This window comes from Camellia sinensis, chromosome 3, assembly GCF_055761805.1.
Source record: "Camellia sinensis isolate YWXY chromosome 3, ASM5576180v1, whole genome shotgun sequence".
NCBI classification, from domain to species: Eukaryota; Viridiplantae; Streptophyta; class Magnoliopsida; order Ericales; family Theaceae; genus Camellia; species Camellia sinensis.
Window position 1 is genome coordinate 103,472,864 of NC_138963.1, and position 22,262 is coordinate 103,495,125.

Sequence of the window (22,262 nt, forward strand, 5' to 3'; positions counted from 1 at the left end):
CATTCATGAACCAGCTGGGGCAAGGACAGATTAATCAATCTATATGGCTTGAGTGCCCCAGCCGTTCCATGAATCGATTTGTTTGAATAGTAGTCATGAATTTATTCTATTTATGATTAAGTCAGATCTCGGTGTTCTACGTTCATGAACCAGCTGGGGCAAGGGCAGATTAATCAATCTATACGGCTTGAGTGCCCCAGCTGTTCCATGAATCGATTTGTCTGAACAGTAATGAATTTATTCTATTTATGATTAAATCAGTTCCCGGCATTTTGCGTTCATGAACTAGCTGGGGCAAGGGCAGATTAGTCAATCAATACGGCTCGAGTGCCCCAGTCGTTCCACGAATTGATTTGTCTGAATAGTAGTCATGAATTTATTCTATTTATGATTAGACCAGATCCCTAATTTTAATTGGTTGTTAAGTTTGCCGTCTCACGCAAGCTTGACATTTGGTTCTAATTGCTGATTCTCCTAACTATACACTCATATAGCAAACAATACGAGAAATAATTTGAGAGCATATAAAATTTTTATTCATAAACTAGGCGCTTGCAGCGGACATTTTACATATGAAAACTAAAAAACGTACATTGATATTGAAATTGAATATACTTAATAAAAGTAGAATGTCTCCCAGATCAATCCTCAGGATCTGACTCAAGTGGCTCAACGTTTACTTGGTCGTATGGAATTGGCACGGCCAATGTAACTCCAACGGCAGCAAGGGCTTTGAGCCACCCACGTTTGAATCCCTAATTCTCGAATTTGGGGACCTCGTCTACATATTCCTTGAAGGCGGCGCTCCTTCCAGCCTCAAGTGCCGTAGAAACTTCGGATTTGGCTTTCTCCTTGGCCGCCTTCAACTTCTTTAACTTGGCCTCTGCCTTGGCAAGCGCCTCCTTAGCTAACTCGAGTGATTCCTCGCTCGCGTTCGCCTTATCCTTGACTTTGGATCTGAGCTGGTTAGCAGTCTGAGCCCTCTCCTTTTCTGCTTTGGCTCGAGCATTTTCTATTGCGGCCCTCATCGCCTCGAATTTGGCCCTGCTCCTTTCGCCTTCAGCTTCAGACTTTAAGTGGCCAATTCTTTCAATGGCATCATGCTAACGGCGGCCTAGTTCGGCTATCCTTCCAACCGTCTTCAAAGTAGGTTGGGATCATCACACCAAGGAATATCATATGCAAACCAAACCAAACGAGTAAAAAAATGAAAATCGTACACATATCAGAAGGGCCGACTGGGCAGTGAACGCTATAGCCGCCAAATCCAGCTCCTCTTGAAAGGTGGCCTTGTCAGCCGGTAGTGAAACTGAGGCGGCCAAGCTCAACGCTATGGCTGGATCCTTCATGGCAGATGCGTCAGCGGAGATTGGTGTGTTTTTGATCTTTGGTTGAACAACAAAAGGAAACACGACGTCGGACTCCTCTAAACGAGGCCGTTTGCCAGCAGGGCTATCCTCCAAACCAACGTCTCCCTCGGCGTCACGTTTTTCGCCCCGCTTTTTTGGAACTAGTCGTTCTTCCGTAATATGTTGTTTGGCCTCCTTCTCCGTCTCATCCACAAAAACTTGAGCCGTTTCCCCTTCAGTAATGGGTTGTAAAGACTCAACCAGGGCAGGCTCAGAATGAGCAGCCTCTGCCTTTTTTCGGGCCGCCATTTGCTCGGTATTTCTCTTTCTCGTCATCTGCGTGAGATTTTCCCCAGCCATGCCTTCAGAAAAATCCCCGGGTAGATCCCCCAAGTCTGTAAAAATATCTCCGAAGGAAAACTCTACCCGACCAGAAGTGGATGGTGAGTTAGGCTAGTTACGACCGGCAGCCTCAAACGCTGACCTCTGGGCTTTGTCGACCTCTTCGCCCTCGGCAGCAAACTCCCTGATTGATTCGGCGACTACCTCGATCACCAGCTCTAAGTTTTGCTCCGAATCAGGAGTTTCAAGACCCATTTGCCTAAGAGACTTGAAGCTAGGGAAGACAAGAGCCGTATGGTGTTGTTCGCCGGTTGGGATCGGAATGTTGTTTGCGGTCGAGAACGTAGTATAGGTATGCTCATACCGCAGAAGAATGTGGGCGATTCTACCTTGTTTCTGTACGTTTGGATGGTCAAAGTACTTTAGTGCAGTCTTAATTCCCGCAAGGACTGCGTCGTCAGCCAAGGTCAGAACCTTCTTCAACTTATTGCCTGCAAAAACAGAGGATTAGATTTGGAAAAGGAGTCGAATAAAAGAAGGGTTAACAAACAAGGAGTCACACGACAACCTGGTTCATCCCGCCGTCTGGGAATAGGGTCTAGGCAATCTTCGCCTTCGCCGAATTTCCAATTGCCTCGGACATTGACCATTACATCGTCAACTCGTTTGCCAGAGCTGGCAAGTGTCATTACCAGATGATGGTCGGTGTCCTTGGCCTTGAGAAAGTAACGACCGAGCCAACCGGAGGATTTGGCTAAAGCGTAGCAGTGCTGAATCGCCGGAATGCCAAGGTTGATCCTGAGGCGCCGGTTCAACTCTACAATTCCCATTACGATTCGAAAGAAATTCACATTGGGTTGCGAGGGAATCAGACCCTAATGTCGGAGGATGACCCTAAGAAATGGATGTAGGGGAAAATGAACTCTGCCCTCCGCAATGGATAGGAAAGGAAAGACGATTATATTTCGGTTATCCCTCTCCATATCAAGGGAATTGTCCGTTACTAGAGATAGATGGACATTATTAGGAATGGAGAAATGTCTCTGGAACCCAGAAATTCGATCCTCGGAGAGGAGGTCTTTCAAATGCTTAGCCATTTTAGTGAGGACTCAAGGATATTCTAAATCAAAAAATAAATACGGAAAGTAGGATTGCAAAGAAAAGAGAAGAAGACTTACGAAAGGCAAAGGAAACAAGGAGAGGACGGATAGGAGTTGCAGAAAACGCCAGAGAAGAAATACCGATTGGCAGTCCGGAAGGTTCGAAATATTCGAAAAAGCATGTATTCGACGGGACTTAAGCTTCAAATCATAATAAATGCGAGAGAAGCACGAATGAGGCGGGAAAGCGTTATAATGACCAAAAAGCGTATACGCGTCCCGACATGCATCGGAAGAGGATTAACCGCCGAATTTTAGTCTCCCCAGATTAGAAGCCAACCACGCCGACTAGATGATGCTAGTGGGGTGTTTGGGGGGCAATTGTGAGAGCCAAATATTAAAAAGAATTAGAAGCATATTCCAGTCAGATACTATTCGGCTCTATCTGGCACGTTCAGGATGCCGAATAAAATGGATAGATAGGCCGAATAGTTATTGAACTATGGAGCCGAGGGAATAGAAGGATAATGAGTGAAAAGTGGGCCTTGCCCCGAGGCACAGGGAACGAGTATAAATAGAGGAATAACAGACTGAGAAAGGTATGTGAAAATTATTATGCTTAACTTAGAATACAAGCAATCTTGAGTGTGAGACTGACTTGCCCGTCGGAGTGCTAATTCTGGCACCCTCGATCGAAGTGTTCATTCTTTTTCAGGTGACTAGAAGAGGATCAAAAGCGTCCCTCAGGATCTGAAGAGTATCCCCAAAACCACTTCTCCACACAATCCGTTTAAACACAGATTAGATCGGTTTAGGACCACAGATTCACATAATTAAATAAATAAAAAAAATATAAAACATTTTAATTTCATAAAAACATAAACATAGCATCAAACAAAAGCAACAAATAAAAGCAATAAAACTGAATACACATTACACATAATAGAGTTCTTCTCTATATTAAAACTAAATATAACATCAAACAAAAGTAATAAAAAAATTAGTTTTAGACAAACAAAAGGAACAAAACTAACAAAACTCCAAGAACAGAAGCAACAAACAAACAAAAGCATAGCAGCAACACAGTAGCAATATGGAATAAGGGTTTAGCTTTTATATGGAATAAGAAATGATATTATGTGGAAGGGTTTATAATATAAATATGGACTATTTGTATACGGTCTGGATTGGTTATAATTTGGAACCGATCAGTGGCTTACGGATTTTTAAATTTTCAATCCGGAATTGAACCACGGATTCAAAAAATTAATCCAAACCTACTAGATTAGACTGGACCAGATCAGATTACGGATTATATAGATTTCTTACTCAGCCCTAAGGGTATGGATCCCACACCCATGTGAGACATTTGGTAGAAATTTTGATAGAATTTTTGAAATTTTTAGCATTGCTCAAAAAGTTAAAAAAGTGCATTTTTTTAGTGCTAACCAAACAACCTCCCAATTACAGTCTATTTTGAAAAATAAGAGAAAAGCCAACTTTTAAATTTTTTTTTGAAAAAACATGCAAAAAAAAGTTTAGAGATGATCCAAATAATCCAATAAACTATATTTTTTTCCTAATTACCAATAATAGAAGCCTACATTATCTTTCTATTTTGTTATATATTTTTTTTAAAAAATTAAAGGGACATTTGGGATGATCTAAAGTATAATTTTTAATTTTTTATAAAAAAATATATAAAAAGAGAAAAAAGTAATAAAACATAAATAAATACATTTAAAATAAATATAGTAATATAAGTTATGCAAAATACCCTTAATTAAAATAACTAATTCCTAAACGTAGATATGACTAATTCCTAAACGTAGATATGTGTGAATTGACAAAAATTATGTGTAAAAATAACTACTTACTACAAATAAATTTATGTAAAGCGGCGGTCACTGTTATTCCCGCTCGTTTTAATTGTGAAGTTTTTAAAAAATACTCTGGCCTCTCTCTCTCTCTCTCTAAAAAGTTAAAAACTACGACCCTCCGCCGCTCGACGTCACCACCTCCCTTGAATTTCAAATGTAAATTACATCATACTACTAACTTTGTTTTATTTAAACAAATTAATTACTATTTCCGTCAAACATATAAAAACAAAAAATATACCCTTCCATCGTTCTCACTACACCTCTCCTCTACCTCACCACACCACACTTTCTCTTTCTCTCTCTGCAACTCTTTGTCTTAAAGAACAAGAAAAGAACTCTCTCTCTCTCTCTCTCTCTCTCAAACTCAATTAAAAATCAAACAATCTTCTTCACTTTGGAGCTTCAGACCATGTGAGCTCTGACAGATTCTCTTTCTTCTTCTTTTTCTTCTTCCAGACCTATTTCTCTCTCTCTCTCTCTCTCTCGATCAATGGCGGGCTCTTCGTCTCGGGGACGAAGTAGTTCACCATTCAGCTACCGTAAGCCTGCGACTCCGTTCTCGTCATCGTCTTCGTCGTCGTCGTCTTTGATGAATGGTGGTAAGCTCATGCCTCGGTCGTGCTCGTCTTCTGCGACGTCGTATTACGGCACTGGCAATGGGTACAATTCCAGATCCATGACTCCGAGTCTGCCGAAAGGAGGCGGAGGAGGGTTCGGAGGCCGCTCGCCTGTTGGTTTTGGATCGGCGGATGAGCTTCTTCTTGGAGACCCACTCGATGCTCCCAGATCATCCGGCGGCGATAGCATTTCGGTCACCATTCGGTTTCGGCCGTTGAGGTAAAGTAGTAATGCTAGATCTGAGTCAATTGGTTTAGATCTGCACTGCACTGTTTGATTTGATTGGAATTAGGGCTCTGTATTACGAGCCAAATGTGTTTTGATTATTGGAGGTTGTTGTTGAATTTGTGCTTGTAGTGAACGGGAATATGAGAGGGGGGATGAGATTGCCTGGTACGCCGATGGCGATAAAATTGTGCGGAATGAGTACAATCCAGCTACTGCCTATGCATTTGGTTTACTTCCTGTTCTTCACTCTTCTAATTAAGTTTTTTTTTTTTTTTAATTTGTTTTTAAATTCATACATGTGTAAAAATTAATAAAGTTTAATTGAATTATATATAGATAAAGTTTTTGGACCCTCCACGGCATCCCAGGAAGTATATGAAGTAGCTGGTCGACCAGTAGTCAAAGCTGCAATGGAAGGTGTAAATGGTATGGTATACCTTTGTTCATAAAATCCCCAGACTTGTTTTTCCCTAATCAACGCCATAGTTGTTACAGAAATATCTGATATTGCTCTTGGTCAGTGCTATGACTAATCAATGAAAGCAACATAAGTGAAATGCTGCTTGTTGAAATTGTTAGTTGATAGCTGAAAATGCTAATCAATTCAATTGAACTGTTGTTTTGTAGTTAATTTCTTTTACTCAGCCAATTCAGTTCGGTGCTATCATCAATTGTTGTTTTGTGACACAACTTATTGATGAAATTAGTGTAATAGTTATTTAAGCTTAGACGTGGCTACTGATGATGCAGGAACTGTCTTTGCCTATGGTGTTACAAGTAGTGGGAAGACGCATACTATGCATGTAAGTCTAATTCTATGAGATGTTACATGTCCTTTTATTAGTTCTTCAGGACTTTCACTCTGAATGACTTGAAAAATCATGAACAAAACAAACTATATACCTCTGTTTGACCTCTAATTGCATCTGATGAGCAACATAAACTCATATTGAGCTTAAGTCTTTTTGTTCCACTATTTCCATTTAAATCATATTATCTCAAGTGGGCAGTTAGTGAAGAAATCTCTAAAGTAAATTATGTCAGACAAGTCTTATCAGTTTTAAGCATAGTTGTCAAATCGGGATTCGAATCGTGAATTAAAATGGTATTGTACCCAATCGCAAATCGAATTGAATCGTGATCGTAAAGATTCGGCAACCTTTTCAAATTACATAGAAAAATATATCTACACATTTAGATATTAAATATATCTAATAAATATGAAATATTTAGACTTAAATCAATAGAAAAATTATTTTAAATGATGATCATGTGATCTGGGTAACAAGTTAACACGGGCTCCTATGTTTACCATTTCACCTTTTTCCTTTTAGATACTATTTTTAATCAACCATTTTTAATAAAGAAAGCAAACAAAGACAAACTTTTAATTTCTAAATAACAATAACTCAACAACAATGTTTTAACTTTTTGCAAGGTTAAAAAATCAAATCTTCATTTTGTAGATGCAAGTACTTAGATAAAGTTGAACATGTAAACCTAGAATATTGTAGAGAGAGAAAGTTCATTTGTTCTGCTAAGGTTTGAGTATTTGAGACTAAAATAAGGAGGGAGAAAGTCAAACGATGGTGTATAATAACACTAAAGACCTTGAAAACGTTGTGTGAACCATTTTCCAACAACAAAAAAAACCAAACATCGATTTTAGCAAATCGAATCGATTCACGATTCACTTACGATTCATAGCTATTTGCGATTCACACAACTTGTTCATATCGATTACCCACTGAATTGAATTGAATCATATGATTCGAATTAGAATCGTATGATTCTAATAACAGAGGTTTTAAGAACCACAAGGTACCACATGTGCTACAATGAGTGATCTTTTTAGTCATTAATGTTCTATTCTCTCTGAGAGTATAGTTAACTGTAACAACATTTTTGTGGTCCTGCATTCATGGTTTAGTTAGTAATGTTATATTCCTAAGTATTGATTTATAATGATTTTTTATTGGGCAATATAAAGCTCATGAATTTGATATGCAGTTTTTTTAGTACATTTGACGTATTTCTCTTATTAATATTCACAGGGAGATCAAAATTCTCCAGGTATAATACCATTGGCAATAAGGGATGTTTTCAGCATGATTCAAGATGTAAGTGTGCTGAGAAAATTTATTAGGCTTTGAAGTACTATTCTGTTTTTCTAGGTCACCTATTGATTTGTTGTTATGAAGGCACTTTTTTCCTTTCGCTCCTACTGGTTTTGTGTGGTGAACTGGTGATGTTACTATATGTTGATAATACTCTTCGAAGTATCACACTTTTGGGCACAATTTTGTAGTTCATGTTATTTTCTTCCACACTAGCAAAAATTGAGATTGTATACACCAATTTTTTTTTTCTTAGAGTTTTTGAAACATTCCTTTTACTTTGTTTTTAGTCCGGTAATAGATCTATCATTTATTTCAATTAGCCAATGGCTTTGCCTTTAAGTGATCATGGAAGCATTGCTAAGATGCACGGACACAGATACGGATGCAGATATGGGACACAGTGATTTCAAAAAAAAATAGGGACATGCCAATAAAATATATTTTTATTTTTTATCTAGATTAATATTATATCCACAAACAATCAATATTAATAAAAACTAACTCTAAGGCCTCGTTTGGGAACCCTCCTATTTAGTCAAAAAGCAAAAAGTTACTAAATTAGCCAAAAAGCCAACAACCCATACCAAAAAGTTAAAGATTCTTTTTTCTCTCTACTTTTTGCACATCTTTTCGTAAAAAGCCAAAAAGTCGTCCCAAACATACTAGTTTTTTTTAGCTTATATTTTAGCCAAATAGTCACAAAGTTACTAAATTAGCCTGCTCCCAAACGAGGCCTAATTATATATATATTAAAAAAAATGTACTTTTAAATTAACACTTACAATTTATATCTTTTTAATTTTCAATTTTTATGGATGATCTATTAAGTATTTAAATCTAATAGTTGATCAAAAAAAAAATAAAAATAAATCTAATAAAAAAATAACATTCAACATTCATCAAAAGCACTAAAGAAAATGGAAGAAAAAACTTGGCATGTCCCTAGTGTGTTCCTAAAGTGTCCCCGACATGTCCCCTGAAAATAAATTAATTAAATAAGGGACATGTCATGTGGCGTGTCCCTGCCGTGTCCATGTGTCTCTGCTGTGTCTACGTGTCCAATGTTTTTAAGGCTCAAGGTGCACGAAGGCACCGAAGGTCTTTTGGGGCTTAGGCGCAAAGCGAGGCGCGAGCTTTATTAAAGTAAGGTGTACATTCTTATTAGAATAGGAAATATGTGATTGTATTAACTGTTTATTTATTCCCTTAATTAGTGTAATGGGCTGGCCCATATATTATGCCTTATGGCACTCTTGTAATTACTCAGTATTATTAAATATAAAAGGGAATAAAGTCTAACTCATTCCCTAATTCTTTCTCTTCTCTAAACCTATAAGTCTCAGTAAAAAATAGATAAATTAACATAAACTAATTTTTCATAGCATGTAAGTACTAAGACAATTTTCATAGCATGTTTGTATTAGTACAACTCTGTTAACAATTTTTTTAAAAAAACAATCACTTAAAAAAAATAATAAAAAATAAAAATGGTTGCTTTTTGGTGATGTAAAAAAAAAAAAAAAAACAAACTGAATTCTTAATATTCTTAATGGTTATTGTGCTTGTTACTCCACTCTCATCTTCTAGGTTTGTGATTGACATCGTGTTTGAGGAATCATTAGTAGAGTCTCCATGGCGGATTTGACCAGTGAATCTACTACCTCTCAGCCATCTTAGGGCGAAAGTTCTGTTATCCCTTCCACTATGACTGATAACCTCCACAGTGGCCTTAGAATTACCACCTCTCTATTCAATGGTCAGAATTACCTAGTGTAATCGTAGAGTTTGACTATTTTCTTGAAGAGTAAGGGGAAGATGGAATATGTTGATGGGCAGGTTCAGGCACCCAGTATCACCGATCCTCATTATGACTAATGGGAGATCACCAATTCTCTGATTATGGGCTGGTTGATCCATTTTATGGTTCCTGAGATTGGAGAAGGCTACTTGTCTATGGACACTGCCCTAGGATATTTGGGAGGTCGTAGCAACTACTTACTCTAGGAAGGGGAACTTCTCACAGGTTTTCGAGTTACGTCACTCATTGAAAGGTCGGTACAAGGTGAGCAGACTATCCTTCAGTATTTTACCTTCCTTAACAATGGGTGGAAGCGACTTGATCACATTTAGAATTACAAGCCTGTTTGTCTCACTGATTTTGCTGGTTATCGAAAGTTTGTGGTGCAAGAGTAGGTTTTCAAGTTCTTGGAAGGCCTAAATGTGGAGTATGATCCGGTTCGGAGTAGAGTGCTTGGCATGGATGCGCTTCTTTCTCTCTAAGAAGCCTTTGCTTTTGTGCAGAATGAGGAGAGTCGTCGTTTTGCAATGCTTTCTTCTGTTACTACTGATCGCTCGGCCTTGGTTTTTGTACCATCTCGCGATGGTGACCATGTGACTCGTGGTTCTCGTCCTTCCTCTGAGAAGGATATCTTTACTGTGACTACTGTCGTCGACCTCGCCACAAACGCGAGACTTGTTGGAAGCTACATGGAACTCCCTTTGGTGGTCGAGGCGACCGTCTTGGTACTCGAGGGGGTCAGTCTGGTACTAGAGGCCGTAGGGCCAATGCCTGAGCTCATCTTTCAGACACTGTCGAACCACCATCTTCATCTCCAGTTGTCTTCTTCGCTGTTGGTGTCTCAGGGTTATCTGTCTCGGATTTTGAGATTGCTCTTCGCCACTTGCTAGATCGTTGAGCCTCCACTTCTACTACAGGTGCACCTTCTTCTTCCTTTGCTAATTCAGGTAACTTGGCTTCCTCCCCATGTGCATTGCTATCTCATACGACTGTCCCATGGATTATTGATTTTGGTGCTTCTGACCATATGTCTGGTTCCTCTAATTTATTTTCAGAATATAACCCCTTCTCAAGTCAGGAAAAAGTACGTATTGCTGATGATACCAATTTCGTCTGTGCCAGGGAAAGGTTTAATTCATGCCACCTCTTCCCTTCCTTTGTCTTCTGGCTTCCATGTTCCCAATTTCAGTGTTAATCTTTTATCTTTGAGTTATATTACCCGTGACTTAAATTGTAGCGTGACGTTTTTTCCTGATCATTGTCTTTTTCAGGTCCTTATCACGAGGAAGAGGATTGGCAGTGGTAGAGAGGAATATGGGCTCTACATTCTGGATCAGATAGACAAGTTAGCTCATTCATCTATTCAGTTACCATCCACCAAGGAAGACATTTGTTTGTGGCACCGTTGTTTAGGACATCTCTCTTTTTTATTACTTAAGCATTTATTTCCTTCTGTTTTTGAGAAAAATAATGTGTTAGATTTTCAATGCGAGTCTTGTCAACTTAGAAAACAACACAGAGCTTCTTTTGCTCCTTCTATTAATAAAAGTTTAGTTTCATTTTCTTTGATTCATTTTGATGTATAGGGTCCATCTCGTTTTGTGTCTATAACCGATCAAAAATAGTTTGTTACCTTCATAGATGATTGTTCTAGGGCTACTTGGGTCTATTTGATGAAAGATAAAAGTGAGGTATTTTCTGTGTTTCAAACCTTCCATAAAATGGTTTGTACTCAATTTGAGGCGGTTGTCAAAATTCTACGTTCTGATAATGGGGGGGAATGTATTGACTCTCGTCTTGCCACTTATTTCGCCCCTCATGGCATTATTCACCAGACTTCATGCACTAATACTCCTCAACAAAATGGTGTTGCAGAACGCAAAAATCGCCATCTTTTTGATGTCACCCGTTGTCTATCCTTTGAGATGCGGGTTCTTCAATCCTATTAGGGGAAGCGATTCTCACTGCCGCTTATTTGATTAATCGTCTTCCTACCCACGTCCTTCACAAACAAACACCTCTTAAAGTTTTGTTCGGGTCTACCCCTTCCGGGTTCTCCATTCCTCCTAAGTCTTTTGGCTGTGTTTGCTTTGTCCATAATCATTCACCCACTCATGGTAAATTGGATCCTAGGTCTCTTAAGTGTGTTTTTCTGTGTTATTTTGCCATCAAAATGAGTTATAAGTGTTATCATCTTCCTACTCGTAAATGGTTTGTCTCCATGGATATCGCTTTCTTTGAGTCTTAACCTTGCTTTCCGGCCCACCTGGTCTCATAGTCATCTTTTCAGGGAGAGCCTTGGTGTGAAGAGATTCCTGTTCCACTTCCGCAAGTGGTTGAAAAGATAGAGAATGATGAGTCAGCAGTTGTTGAGGAAAAGGTAGGGGTGGGCGCGGGTCGGTTGCGACCACGTAGGCTTTAATTTGCCATCCGTCCGCTAAATTGGCGGATTAGAGAAAATCAGTCCGCATCCGTCTGCCAATCCGACGGATATGGATTGAGCGGATTGGTGGATGGATGCGAATTGGTTTGGTGATTTAAAATTTTATAAATTTTCAACATAATTCAATTTATGTACTTCCTCAAAAAAAAAAAAAAATATATATATATATATATTACAGTGAATTACTTAAAAAAGTATTACAATTACTGCATTCCTCATCCAAACAAAGAAAGTTTAAAACTTTAGAACATTACAATCACTATATGCCTTATCCACATATTACAATCATAGCATGTATGATCCACACAAAGTATTATAATTTTTAAAATATAAAAACAATTCAAACTACCAAAACGATGAACACAGCAGTAGTAGAGATTGTATGTCTCTGTATTGTTACATCTATATTTGTTTTTTAAAACAAAACTAAACAGCATATATCATCTTTTTTATTTATTATTTTTAGAGTTAGATTTAAAAACCAAAAAATATAGATAAATAATATATTTATTTTTTTCAATTCAAAAAATATATTCAAGTTGAAAACTCTTTTTTAATAGAATGTATTCAACAGAATATTTAAATTCTTTTTCAATTGAAAACACAAATATAATATCTAAATAAATTGAAAACACAAAGTCTTTCAAATTACTAGAGGTACTCGCGGTATGGCTATTCGGTTGCGGCTAAAGGAATCTCCAATCTGCTATCCGTCCAAAATTAGGCGGATTGAAAAAAAATCAATCTGCAACTGTCCGCTTGTTATCACGCATCCGTCCAAATGCGGCGGATTGGTTTGGTTCGGTCAGTTTGGGCGGATCAATATATCTGCTGCTCACCCCTTGGAAAAGGTAGCAGGCAAAGTTTATATTAGGGATAAGGACAGACAGCAAGTCACCTGGATGCAAGTGACTACTTTCCTTCCTCTACTGCCAACTTCTTCTCCGGATGAGTGTCCAGAGTCACCCTATTCTCCTGAGAGTCCAGGTAATTTTGATTCTAATGCTTCTATTCTTGTTTTTTCAGATCTAGATGTTCCCATTGCTAATAGGAAGGGGGTTAGGTCATGTACTCAGTATCTTATTATTAATCATGTCTCTTATTCTCATCTGTTTTCCTTATATAAAGCTTTTCTGTCTAAAGTGTCTTCTGTGAGTCTACCTACCAATTTTTAGGATGCTCTCTATTCCTGAATGGAGAGCTCTCAGCAAGAGTGGCACTTAGGAGTTAGTAGAGTTACCTAGCGGAAAAAATCCAGTTGGGTGTACACGGTAAAACACAAAGCAGATGGTTCCATAGAACGGTACAAAGCAAGACTGGTTGCTAAGGATTTCACTTAGACTTATGGGGTGGATTATCAGGAGACATTTGCACTAATTGCTAAGATGAATTCCGTGAGAATCTTACTTTCTCTTGCTGCAAATTTGGATCGGCCACTTCATTTATTTGATGTGAAGAATGCCTTCCTTCATGGAGACCTAGCAGAAGAGGTCTATATGGATATTCCTTCTGGTTTTACGGATGCCAAGTCCAATGGTAAAGAATGTAGGTTCCGAAAGTCACTTTATGGGCTAAAGTAGTTTCCTAGGGCTTGGTTTGAAAGGTTTGCTCAAGCTATGCTAAAATATGGGTTCAAACAAAGTCAAACTGATCACACCTTATTTGTGAAACACTCCTCACATGGTAAGACCACAGCTCTTATTGTCTATGTTGATGATATTGTTCTGACAGGAGATGATGTTGAGGAGATTCCTCGTTTGAAAGAATAATTAGCCAAAGCGTTTGAAATTAAAGACTTAGGCTATTTGAAGTAGCTCGGTCCAAGGATGGCATCTTCATATGCCAGAGGAAGTGTGTACTTGACTTGCTAACGGAAACTGGAATGCTTGGAGGCAAAGCATGTGATACACCTCTAGAACTGGGCCAGAAATTGAGTGAGGATCAAGAGGGAGATCCATGTCCTGGAGAGATACCAGAGATTAGTGGGCAAGCTCATATATTTATCCCACTCACGTCAAGACATTGCCATTGCCGTGAACATGGTAAGCCAATTTATGCATGCTCCTTCTAGAACTTTCTACTTAGAGACAGTTATGAGAATCCCGAGATACCTGAAGTCTTTTCCTAGAAAGGGTCTCTATTTCTCAAAACATGGCCATCTCAGTGTGGAGGCATTTACTGATGCAGATTGGGCTGGATCAGTCACTGACAAACGATTAACTTCTGGATACTGCATATTTGTGGGTGGCAACCTAGTCACATGGCGAAGTAAGAAATAGAATGTGGTGGCTAAATCTAGTGCCGAGGCAAAATTCAGGGCTATAGCTCAGGGTGTATGTGAGTTACTATGGATTAAACTATCATTGGGAGACTTGGGAATCCATCAGACTGACTTCATGCGACTATACTGTGACAACAAGGCCACAATCAACATAGTCAACGTGATAGAACTAAGCATGTGGAGATTGATAAGCACTTCATCAAGGAAAAACTTACCAGTGGCATCATATGTATTCCATTTGTGAAGACTGGAGACCAACTAGCCGATGTTCTCACCAAGAGGCTAGGGAGCAAACCATTTCATGGCATTCTCAACAAGCTGGGCATGAGAGTATCTTTGCACCAGCTTGAGGGGGAGTGTTAGAATAAGAAATATGTGATTGTATTAACTGCTTATTTATTCCCTTGATTGGTGTAATGGGCTGGCCCATATATTATGCCTTATGACACTCCTGTAATTGCTCAGTATTATTAATATAAAAGGGAATGAAGTCTAACTCATTCCCTAATTCCTTCTCTTTTCTAAACCTACAAGTCTCAGTAAAAAATAGATAAATTAACATAAACTAATGATTCATAGCATGTAAGTACTAAGACAGAATTAAAAAAAAGGGGGGGGGGGGGACTCACATTTAGGTCCTACTAAGTGGACTTATTGTCCAATAGGTTCAATGATAATTAATAGCATTTTTCATCATATATTATTAAAAAAAGTCATTAATTGTTAATTTTCAGCGACAGTTTAAAAATTGTCACAAAAAATGTCACTAATTATAAGTTTTAGTGATAGCCTAAAAAAATTGCTGCAAAAAAAGTCACAATTTTCAACTTTCAGCGACAATTTGAAAAATTCGTCACAAAAAAGTCACTAAGTGCAAGTTTTAGCGATAATTTATAAAAATTGTGACAAAAAAAGTCACTAATTGTCAATTTTTAGTGACATGTGCAAAAAATTGCCACAAAAAATTATTTTTAACGACGATTGTATAAAGTCTTGTTTTCAATAGGACTTGGTGGGAATTAAGTTCAACTATTAGGACTTACTGGTAGTTTTACCTCCCCCCAAAAAAAAGAGAGTAGAGAAGAAGAAGAAGAAAAAGAAGAAGAAGAAGAAGAAGAACACAACATCAAAGAGCCCAAAAAAAAAAAAAAAAAAAAAAAAAAGCCAGAAAAAAAAATACAACAGCAAGAAGAAGAAGAAGAAGAAGAAGAAGAAGAAGAAGAAGTCACTTGGTCAAATCGAGTTGAAGAACTCAGACACCGCATGATTTCTTCTTTCCAATCGATTAGAGATTTTCAGTCGTATATGGGGCTAGGTATTGAGTTGTATACTTTAGAGTTGTAATCCTATGTAGTTTGAGCCTTTGAAAACACTGATATGAACCGTTGATTTTAATAAAAGGAAAAAACCCATCAAGTCGCGCGACTTGCACCTTTTGTCGCTTGGCCAATGTCACACGACTTTTGGTGCCTTATTCAACTCGCCTTGCTTTGGGTGTCTTAAGTCTCATCACCTGCGCTTGGCCGCACCTTGCGCCTAGGCGCTCCTTTCACAACACTGCTTGTGTCCGACATGAATACATACAGCACTTGTTTTGAAGTGTTGGTGCTTCATAGCATTGTTTGCTCTTTCTTCTCTGTGCTGCTGTGAGGATGATAATATTGTTTATGTGATGATGTTTATGGCAAACAAGTTTGGTAGTCAAATAATGATAATGAAGCAATGCACTGACTCTTCTTACCTGGTGCAATATGTTTAATTTCTTTCTTGTTTTTTACTTGAATTTTATTTTTTGCGGATATAGCTTGTCTGTGATTGAACTATAGATGACTAACTGTATTCTCAGTTCAGACTCCAGGACGAGAGTTCTTACTTCGAGTGTCATATCTTGAAATTTATAATGAGGTCAGTAATACCACAACAACATTATTGTACAACTGAGTGATGATATCGGTAATCATTTTTGTGATGCCCATTTTAATTGTGGCACAGGTGATAAATGACTTGCTTGATCCAACTGGTCAAAATTTGCGTGTCAGAGAAGATGCACAGGTTTCTTGCTTAAAACTTAATGCAATTTAAAATTTTGATCTTTGATCTCTATTTGATTTTCATTTTTTGGTCATATGATCTTTTTTCTTGCATATTATTTTTGGTCAGTCACTTATTTCATAGTTAAACCTGGGTTGATTGTGACTTTGCTGCCATGTGATGTTGATATGTTTCAAAATGCCCACTGGTTGATAAATGACTTATTTTAAAGGATCTTTGTTCGGTACTAGATTATGTTGCTGCTCACTGGTTGATTTTTAATTCATTAGATAATTGTCAAAATTAGTTTCCATCTAGTATTTGGAGTAGTTCAGGTCCTGGACTGTGAACCTTTGAACTTCTGAATATATATATATATATATTTTCTAAAAATTTGTAAAATATGTGATTTCTGTTTGTTGGTCTTATCTGTTCTGGCAATATCTTTGCAGGGTACTTATGTTGAGGGAATAAAGGAAGAAGTTGTTTTGTCTCCTGGGCATGTACTTTCTTTTATTGCTGCTGGGGAAGGTATTCACTGTAATTTGTTGTTTGCATCTTCCCTACCCCACTTTGTATAATTTTTGGTTGAGTTCTTGTCACTAAGTTGATTATTTTTATTTATTTTTTAAATATGCAGAACATCGTCATGTTGGTTCGAATAATTTTAATTTATTGAGTAGCCGTAGTCATACAATATTCACACTGGTATGTATTCTATATTCATAAATTTTTTGCGTTTTGCTTTGTTAAACTTCACGTTGTGTTGCGATGAAAATTAACATATTATCTTCATTTTCTTTTTACTTTCAGATTGCATGCTCTACTTTTCCTGCTTCATGATATACTACTGTTGGATTTTTTTTTTGGTTGTTTGGTTCATCTTGGGATTTGTTTGTATGTTAATCTCTTCCTTGGTGAGGATCATCTACATTAGGCAAAAAAATACTGCAATTAAACAAGCAAGGAATGGTTCTGGGACTTGATACGTTTTTTTTAGTTTTGTCAAAGATGAGTGTAAATGATTTAATAGTCTTTGTAGTTTGTAGTTGAATTCAATTGTTCCTTCAAACATGATTATTTTAAAATGGTAAGAGTTAACAAGCTTATTGTGAACAATTGGTGAAGTCTATTTGGTAGAAACACGGATGGAAATAGTTTTTTTTATAAAGGCATTGCTTGGTGCAATGGTGAAAGCTGGGTTTCCCAAGCATGAGGTTGTGACTTTGAACCTAAGAGCTGCCATTTTGTGGAAATAATGTCGAAGGGTAGGTCTAGATACAACTCCCTGTTCAATACCCACCATCGATCAACAGGGAACAATGGTGGGTGATGCCCTTCTATGATTTATTTTTTGTTTTTTTTGAAGCTTGTTCTCATGTTGCAAACGTCTCTCTGTCTTAGGCTTCACAAGCTTCAGTGTGCTGCCTTAATGGGCTGTGATTTGTTGTGTATCACTTGTGAGCTTGTCATCTTCGGCAGTGAGCACCTAGTTTCTCTGTCCTTGAGAGAATCTTATTTTATTTTTAAATATATAGACTAGGCATTACAAGTTTTCTATTTGTCCCAGCCCCTTAGGCTGTGAGAGGTTTATTGCTACTTAGGCTAGGTTTATGTTCCCCTCTTAAGGGGTGGTACCTTCGGGAGTGTCTCCAGCTTCATTGTTATTTTATTTTATTTTTTCTGGGTAATAAAACACTTGCCAAAAAAGAATAAGTGGGGGCCTGTCAACAGCTGTAAGATTAAGAATTCTAATGAACGCAACTCTACTAGTGTATGGGTACACTTGTATTAGTCTTGATTATTTAATTTTGCAACTGCCGAGGGTTCCAAAGTTCTTAATTATGAATATGAATGCATTTGTATGGATTTACAATCAGCGAGAGAATTCTAGAATTGTGAAGTTTGAATGCTGGATGGTAATGATAATATGTATGTGAGACTAATCATCTTAGTCAAATACCTCTGTTGGCTCATCAAATCATGTGATCAATGAGTCAAGACCTTGGTTAGTTAATTTTGTTGTTTGAGACTTGGTGTTTTAGTTTGGAAACTGAAGTCACTAGTAGATCGAACTTATTAATCATTTGGGTTGAAATAGTTAAATTTAAGTTTTTTGGTTTCAGATTTTTTTTTTTGTTCGAGCTCAAGAGGAAGTTTATCACCTCAGAATTTGGATTAGCCTTTAAAATCTTATGGAAGTTTGATAGCATGGTGGTGTTGTGTAATGGATGCAAAATTCATTGGCAAGGAAACTCAAACTTCTGTTTCATTAGGCTGGGGATCCTTGTGTTAAAGGAATTGAAGCTCGGGTGTAAGGAAATTAGCCTATTGGTTGTTCTACTGAAGCTGGAACTAATTAATGAGGTTTATGTATCAATGTTTGCTGAGCTGTAAAATTTCCAGCTGTTAAAATTCTCCCCTTCATGAAGGTTGGTGTGAAGTTGAAGGTGACAAATGTGGCTTTGTCCCATGTAGCTTGTGAATATCATGATTGCTTCACATTGTTTGATGAATATCCCCATTAGCATTTGTAATTCTCAATGATGTGGACGAAAGGTTTTGGTCTAGTCATGCATATTATATTGAAAACAAGCAAAACATTGGGATGCCTTCTGAGAGAACAGCAACAAAATGCTCAAATACACTTGATAAAAACTACTCTAAAAGTAAAAATAGAAAACAATTGATTTAGAAGCTATAATGGATACCTTTCCATGGAGTGTATCAAGAGAGTCTTGCACCAAAACTTCATGGGCCCTGTTTGATGGAGATTAGAAGTTAAAAGTTGATAATCAGAAAGTAGAAGCTAAAGCACCTCTCTCTTAGCTTCCAGATATTCAGTTTTTTTCAGCTTATTTAAACTATTTTTGCCTAATAAGCTATAAGCAGAAGCTGCACCAGACAGTCTGGCACAGACTCACAAGTTAAAATAAGCTACAATCACCTCTTTTAAGTTGTAACACACTTCCCCATTGTTTCCATACAAAAAGATGGCAATAAAGCATTTTTTAATAGCCACAAACACTCTTTTCTATAGTGAAGGCTTTACTTATCTTAAAAATATGAAGAAATTGTTCTATAAATGGAAGGAAAAATCTTAGTGTAATACATATGGTCATAGATCATGTCATTTTCATGCATCGTATATTGTGTGTGCGGTGAGAACTCTAGAGCTGTTGCATTTTCCTTTTTGAAGCATGTCATATGTGCGAAGGCATAACTCTTGTGAATCATTGTCTAGGCAAGTGCTTTAAAGCTTATAGCAGAAATATTCTTCAAGGAAGTCATGAAGTACCTCAGGACTTGGTGTCTGATCTCCAAAGTCTTCAAAATAAATAGTGACATAGATGCAATTAAGTTCCTGAAGTAATTTGACTAGATTGGGAAGACCAAACATTTAAGCATTTTAAATTTGTCAGTCGATTAGTTTGATATTGACTGCTTTAATACATGAGCACATTCATAGTTATGTTTTCAAGTCCTTATGTGCTCTTTGCTTATGTAAATTCAGGGGGATGTAAGCTTCTCTTTGCTTGTAAATGGATATGCAATTGTTTGCTCAGTTACCGAAATTTTCACTTTGTCACTTTCTTGTATTAATTGTTTTCCCTAGTCATTTTGGGCATCATATTTTGTATTCCATTCCTCATGTGCCCTTTTTTAATCTATTAATGTGTTATGCAGATGATTGAAAGTAGTGCTCACGGTGATGAATATGATGGAGTGATCTTCTCTCAACTTGTATGCTTTGGATCATGTATCATTCTCAAGAGTATGGAATATTTGTCTTCTGTTATGTAATAATCACACAGTTTTGTTTTGCCTATTTGTTGTAGAATTTGATTGATCTAGCTGGATCTGAGAGCTCCAAAACTGAAACAACTGGATTAAGGAGAAAGGAAGGATCATACATTAACAAAAGTCTTCTAACTCTTGGAACTGTAAGTGCCCAATGATTACTTCTGTTAATAAGCTTGGATTGAAATTCTTATTAGTGCCTTTTATACTAATATTAATGGTTACCACCAGCAATTGAAGAAATAGGGTTCTTTACCTAGTTAAATTATTGTACTAAATGTTCTGTCTGAGTGTTAGCAAGGCAAAGGTATGGGCAATATTGGCCCTTGGGTTTTTCTCTTGCTGACAAGAAGCCATATAGGCAATGTTGTTATCTGTATTCTCCTTGGCCAACTATTGATAAAATACTTTGAAGGCTAATAGGTAGGGGAAGGGATTAGGATTGATTTGGGGGTGATCGGAAGGAGTTTTGAGTTTGAAAAGCCCACTTTTAGGGGGCTGTGAATAGTAATCCGAGAATAGTAAGTTGAAATAGAAAAGAAAAAAAGACAGAAGAGAAGAAGCAGATAAATCTAGGAATCACTCCTAAAATTATTTAGGCATCACACTTAGGGTTTAATTGCAAAATCTCTCATTTTTATTTTTTTTTTATTTATAAAATATTAACTCTATCAATTATAAGCATTACATGATTTTATATAGGAGTAGGAGACTTAGTAAACCAACTAGAATAAAAAAAGGAAACTACTAAAATATCTTTGATTTCTAAAACTAATTTAAGATCAAATAAGAAACAAAAACAAAGACTAAGACTAATTAAGTAACTTGACCTATAAGACGACTTATAGGCTACCCATAAGACCCATGTCAGCAAATATAAAATCACTAAAATACCTCTAACCTTAAAAATCTTAGAAAACATAAAAATAATAATAAAATAAGACTAATAATACTAGAAACAAGCAATAGTCATCCGTTCACTTTCTACTACTCCAGACTTCATATATAATAATTCCTTGAATTTTTTGGCATAATCAATCACATTATATATTCCTTGAATTTTTTGGCATAATCAATCACATGTCACTTTGCTCAAGAGCATACAATTGATCAAGGAAATTATCTTGAAGACCCCTTAGATGAATTTTTTCTCTAAGAAGTGATTTACCCTCTTCCCTAGTCAATCCGCTTGTGTAGGATCTCCCATAATGTGAAAACATCGTGGTGGAACCTCAAGCCAAAGGCCTAAACTGTGAGTAATTTAGGATTTTAATAGTTAAATTGAAGGCTAATATAGGTAAGGGAAGGGATTATGATTGATTTGGGGGTGATTGGTGTGAGAATAATATTAGTATAGTATATACTATACTAATATTGTTTCTGAATAAAACTATATATTCATTTGTGTTTTAATACAATGTGTACATCTGATATATATAGCAATTCTAGAGCTAATCTTAAATAGGAAACAAGAATAAACCTAAACTAATCCTAAATAGGAAACATGAATAAACCTAAACCAAACCTAAATAGGAAACAAATAAACCTAAACCAATCCTAAATAGGAAACAATATTCACATAATATATACTATACTAATATTATTCTCATACCCCCGCTCAAACTCTAGGTGTTTGGGCAAAAAACATTGAGTGTTTGCCAAGAAGAAACTGAAACTGAGCAGTGGTGTGAGTCTTGGTAAAGAAGTTAGCAAGCTACAGAGCTGAAGAGACGAAGAAAGCGAGATAGAGTCAGACTGCAGATGCTGACGAACAAAGTGACAATCAATCTCAATGTGCTTGGTCCGCTCATGGAAGATAGTGTTATGTGCAATCTAAATAGCACTGCGGTTGTCACAATAGAGGGAGGTTGGAGAAGACTGAGGGACACCCAAGTCAGAGAGAAGACAACGAAGCCAGACAACTTTAGCAGTAGCATGAGCTATAGCATGATACTCAGCTTCGGCAGTAGAGCAAGCAACAACAGTTTGTTTCTTGCTTTTCCAAGAGATCAAGAAATCGCCAAGAAACATACAGAAACCAGACGTGGACTTGCGATCAGTAACATCACCAGCCCAATCAGAATCAGCATAGGCCACCAAATCCAGAGAAGTAGAAAAGAAATAAAGCAGAGTCTTGGGCACAAGGATGAAACCCAAGCTCAGCAACAGCAGTCTGAAAGCGATCATACCAAGCACGAGGAGACTGCTTCAGACTATACAGAGCACGCCGAATGCGATAAACTTGTTCAAAGGAATGGTGAAGGCCAG

The 22,262-nt window shown here is 37.2% G+C and overlaps 1 protein-coding gene across 3 annotated transcripts in view; it reads left to right on the top strand.

The window, feature by feature from the left end:
- Positions 1–4,893: 4,893 nt before the first annotated feature.
- LOC114281838 (kinesin-like protein KIN-7D, mitochondrial) overlaps positions 4,894–22,262 on the top strand; it is a 34,033-nt gene continuing 16,664 nt past the window's right edge. The window contains exons 1-11 of one of the 3 annotated variants that reach the window (XM_028224437.2): positions 4,894–5,511; positions 5,650–5,747; positions 5,857–5,946; positions 6,271–6,323; positions 7,575–7,640; positions 16,014–16,067; positions 16,155–16,214; positions 16,646–16,724; positions 16,834–16,901; positions 19,881–19,937; positions 20,033–20,137. In XM_028224437.2, the coding sequence (XP_028080238.2) occupies positions 5,165–5,511; positions 5,650–5,747; positions 5,857–5,946; positions 6,271–6,323; positions 7,575–7,640; positions 16,014–16,067; positions 16,155–16,214; positions 16,646–16,724; positions 16,834–16,901; positions 19,881–19,937; positions 20,033–20,137 (1,077 nt within the window). In that variant the 5' untranslated portion in view covers positions 4,894–5,164. Of the gene's footprint in view, positions 5,512–5,649; positions 5,748–5,856; positions 5,947–6,270; positions 6,324–7,574; positions 7,641–11,777; positions 11,819–11,932; positions 12,869–16,008; positions 16,068–16,154; positions 16,215–16,645; positions 16,725–16,833; positions 16,902–19,880; positions 19,938–20,032; positions 20,138–22,262 lie in introns of those variants that run through there. The other 2 variants (XM_028224438.2, XM_028224439.2) reach the window with 2 other exon arrangements.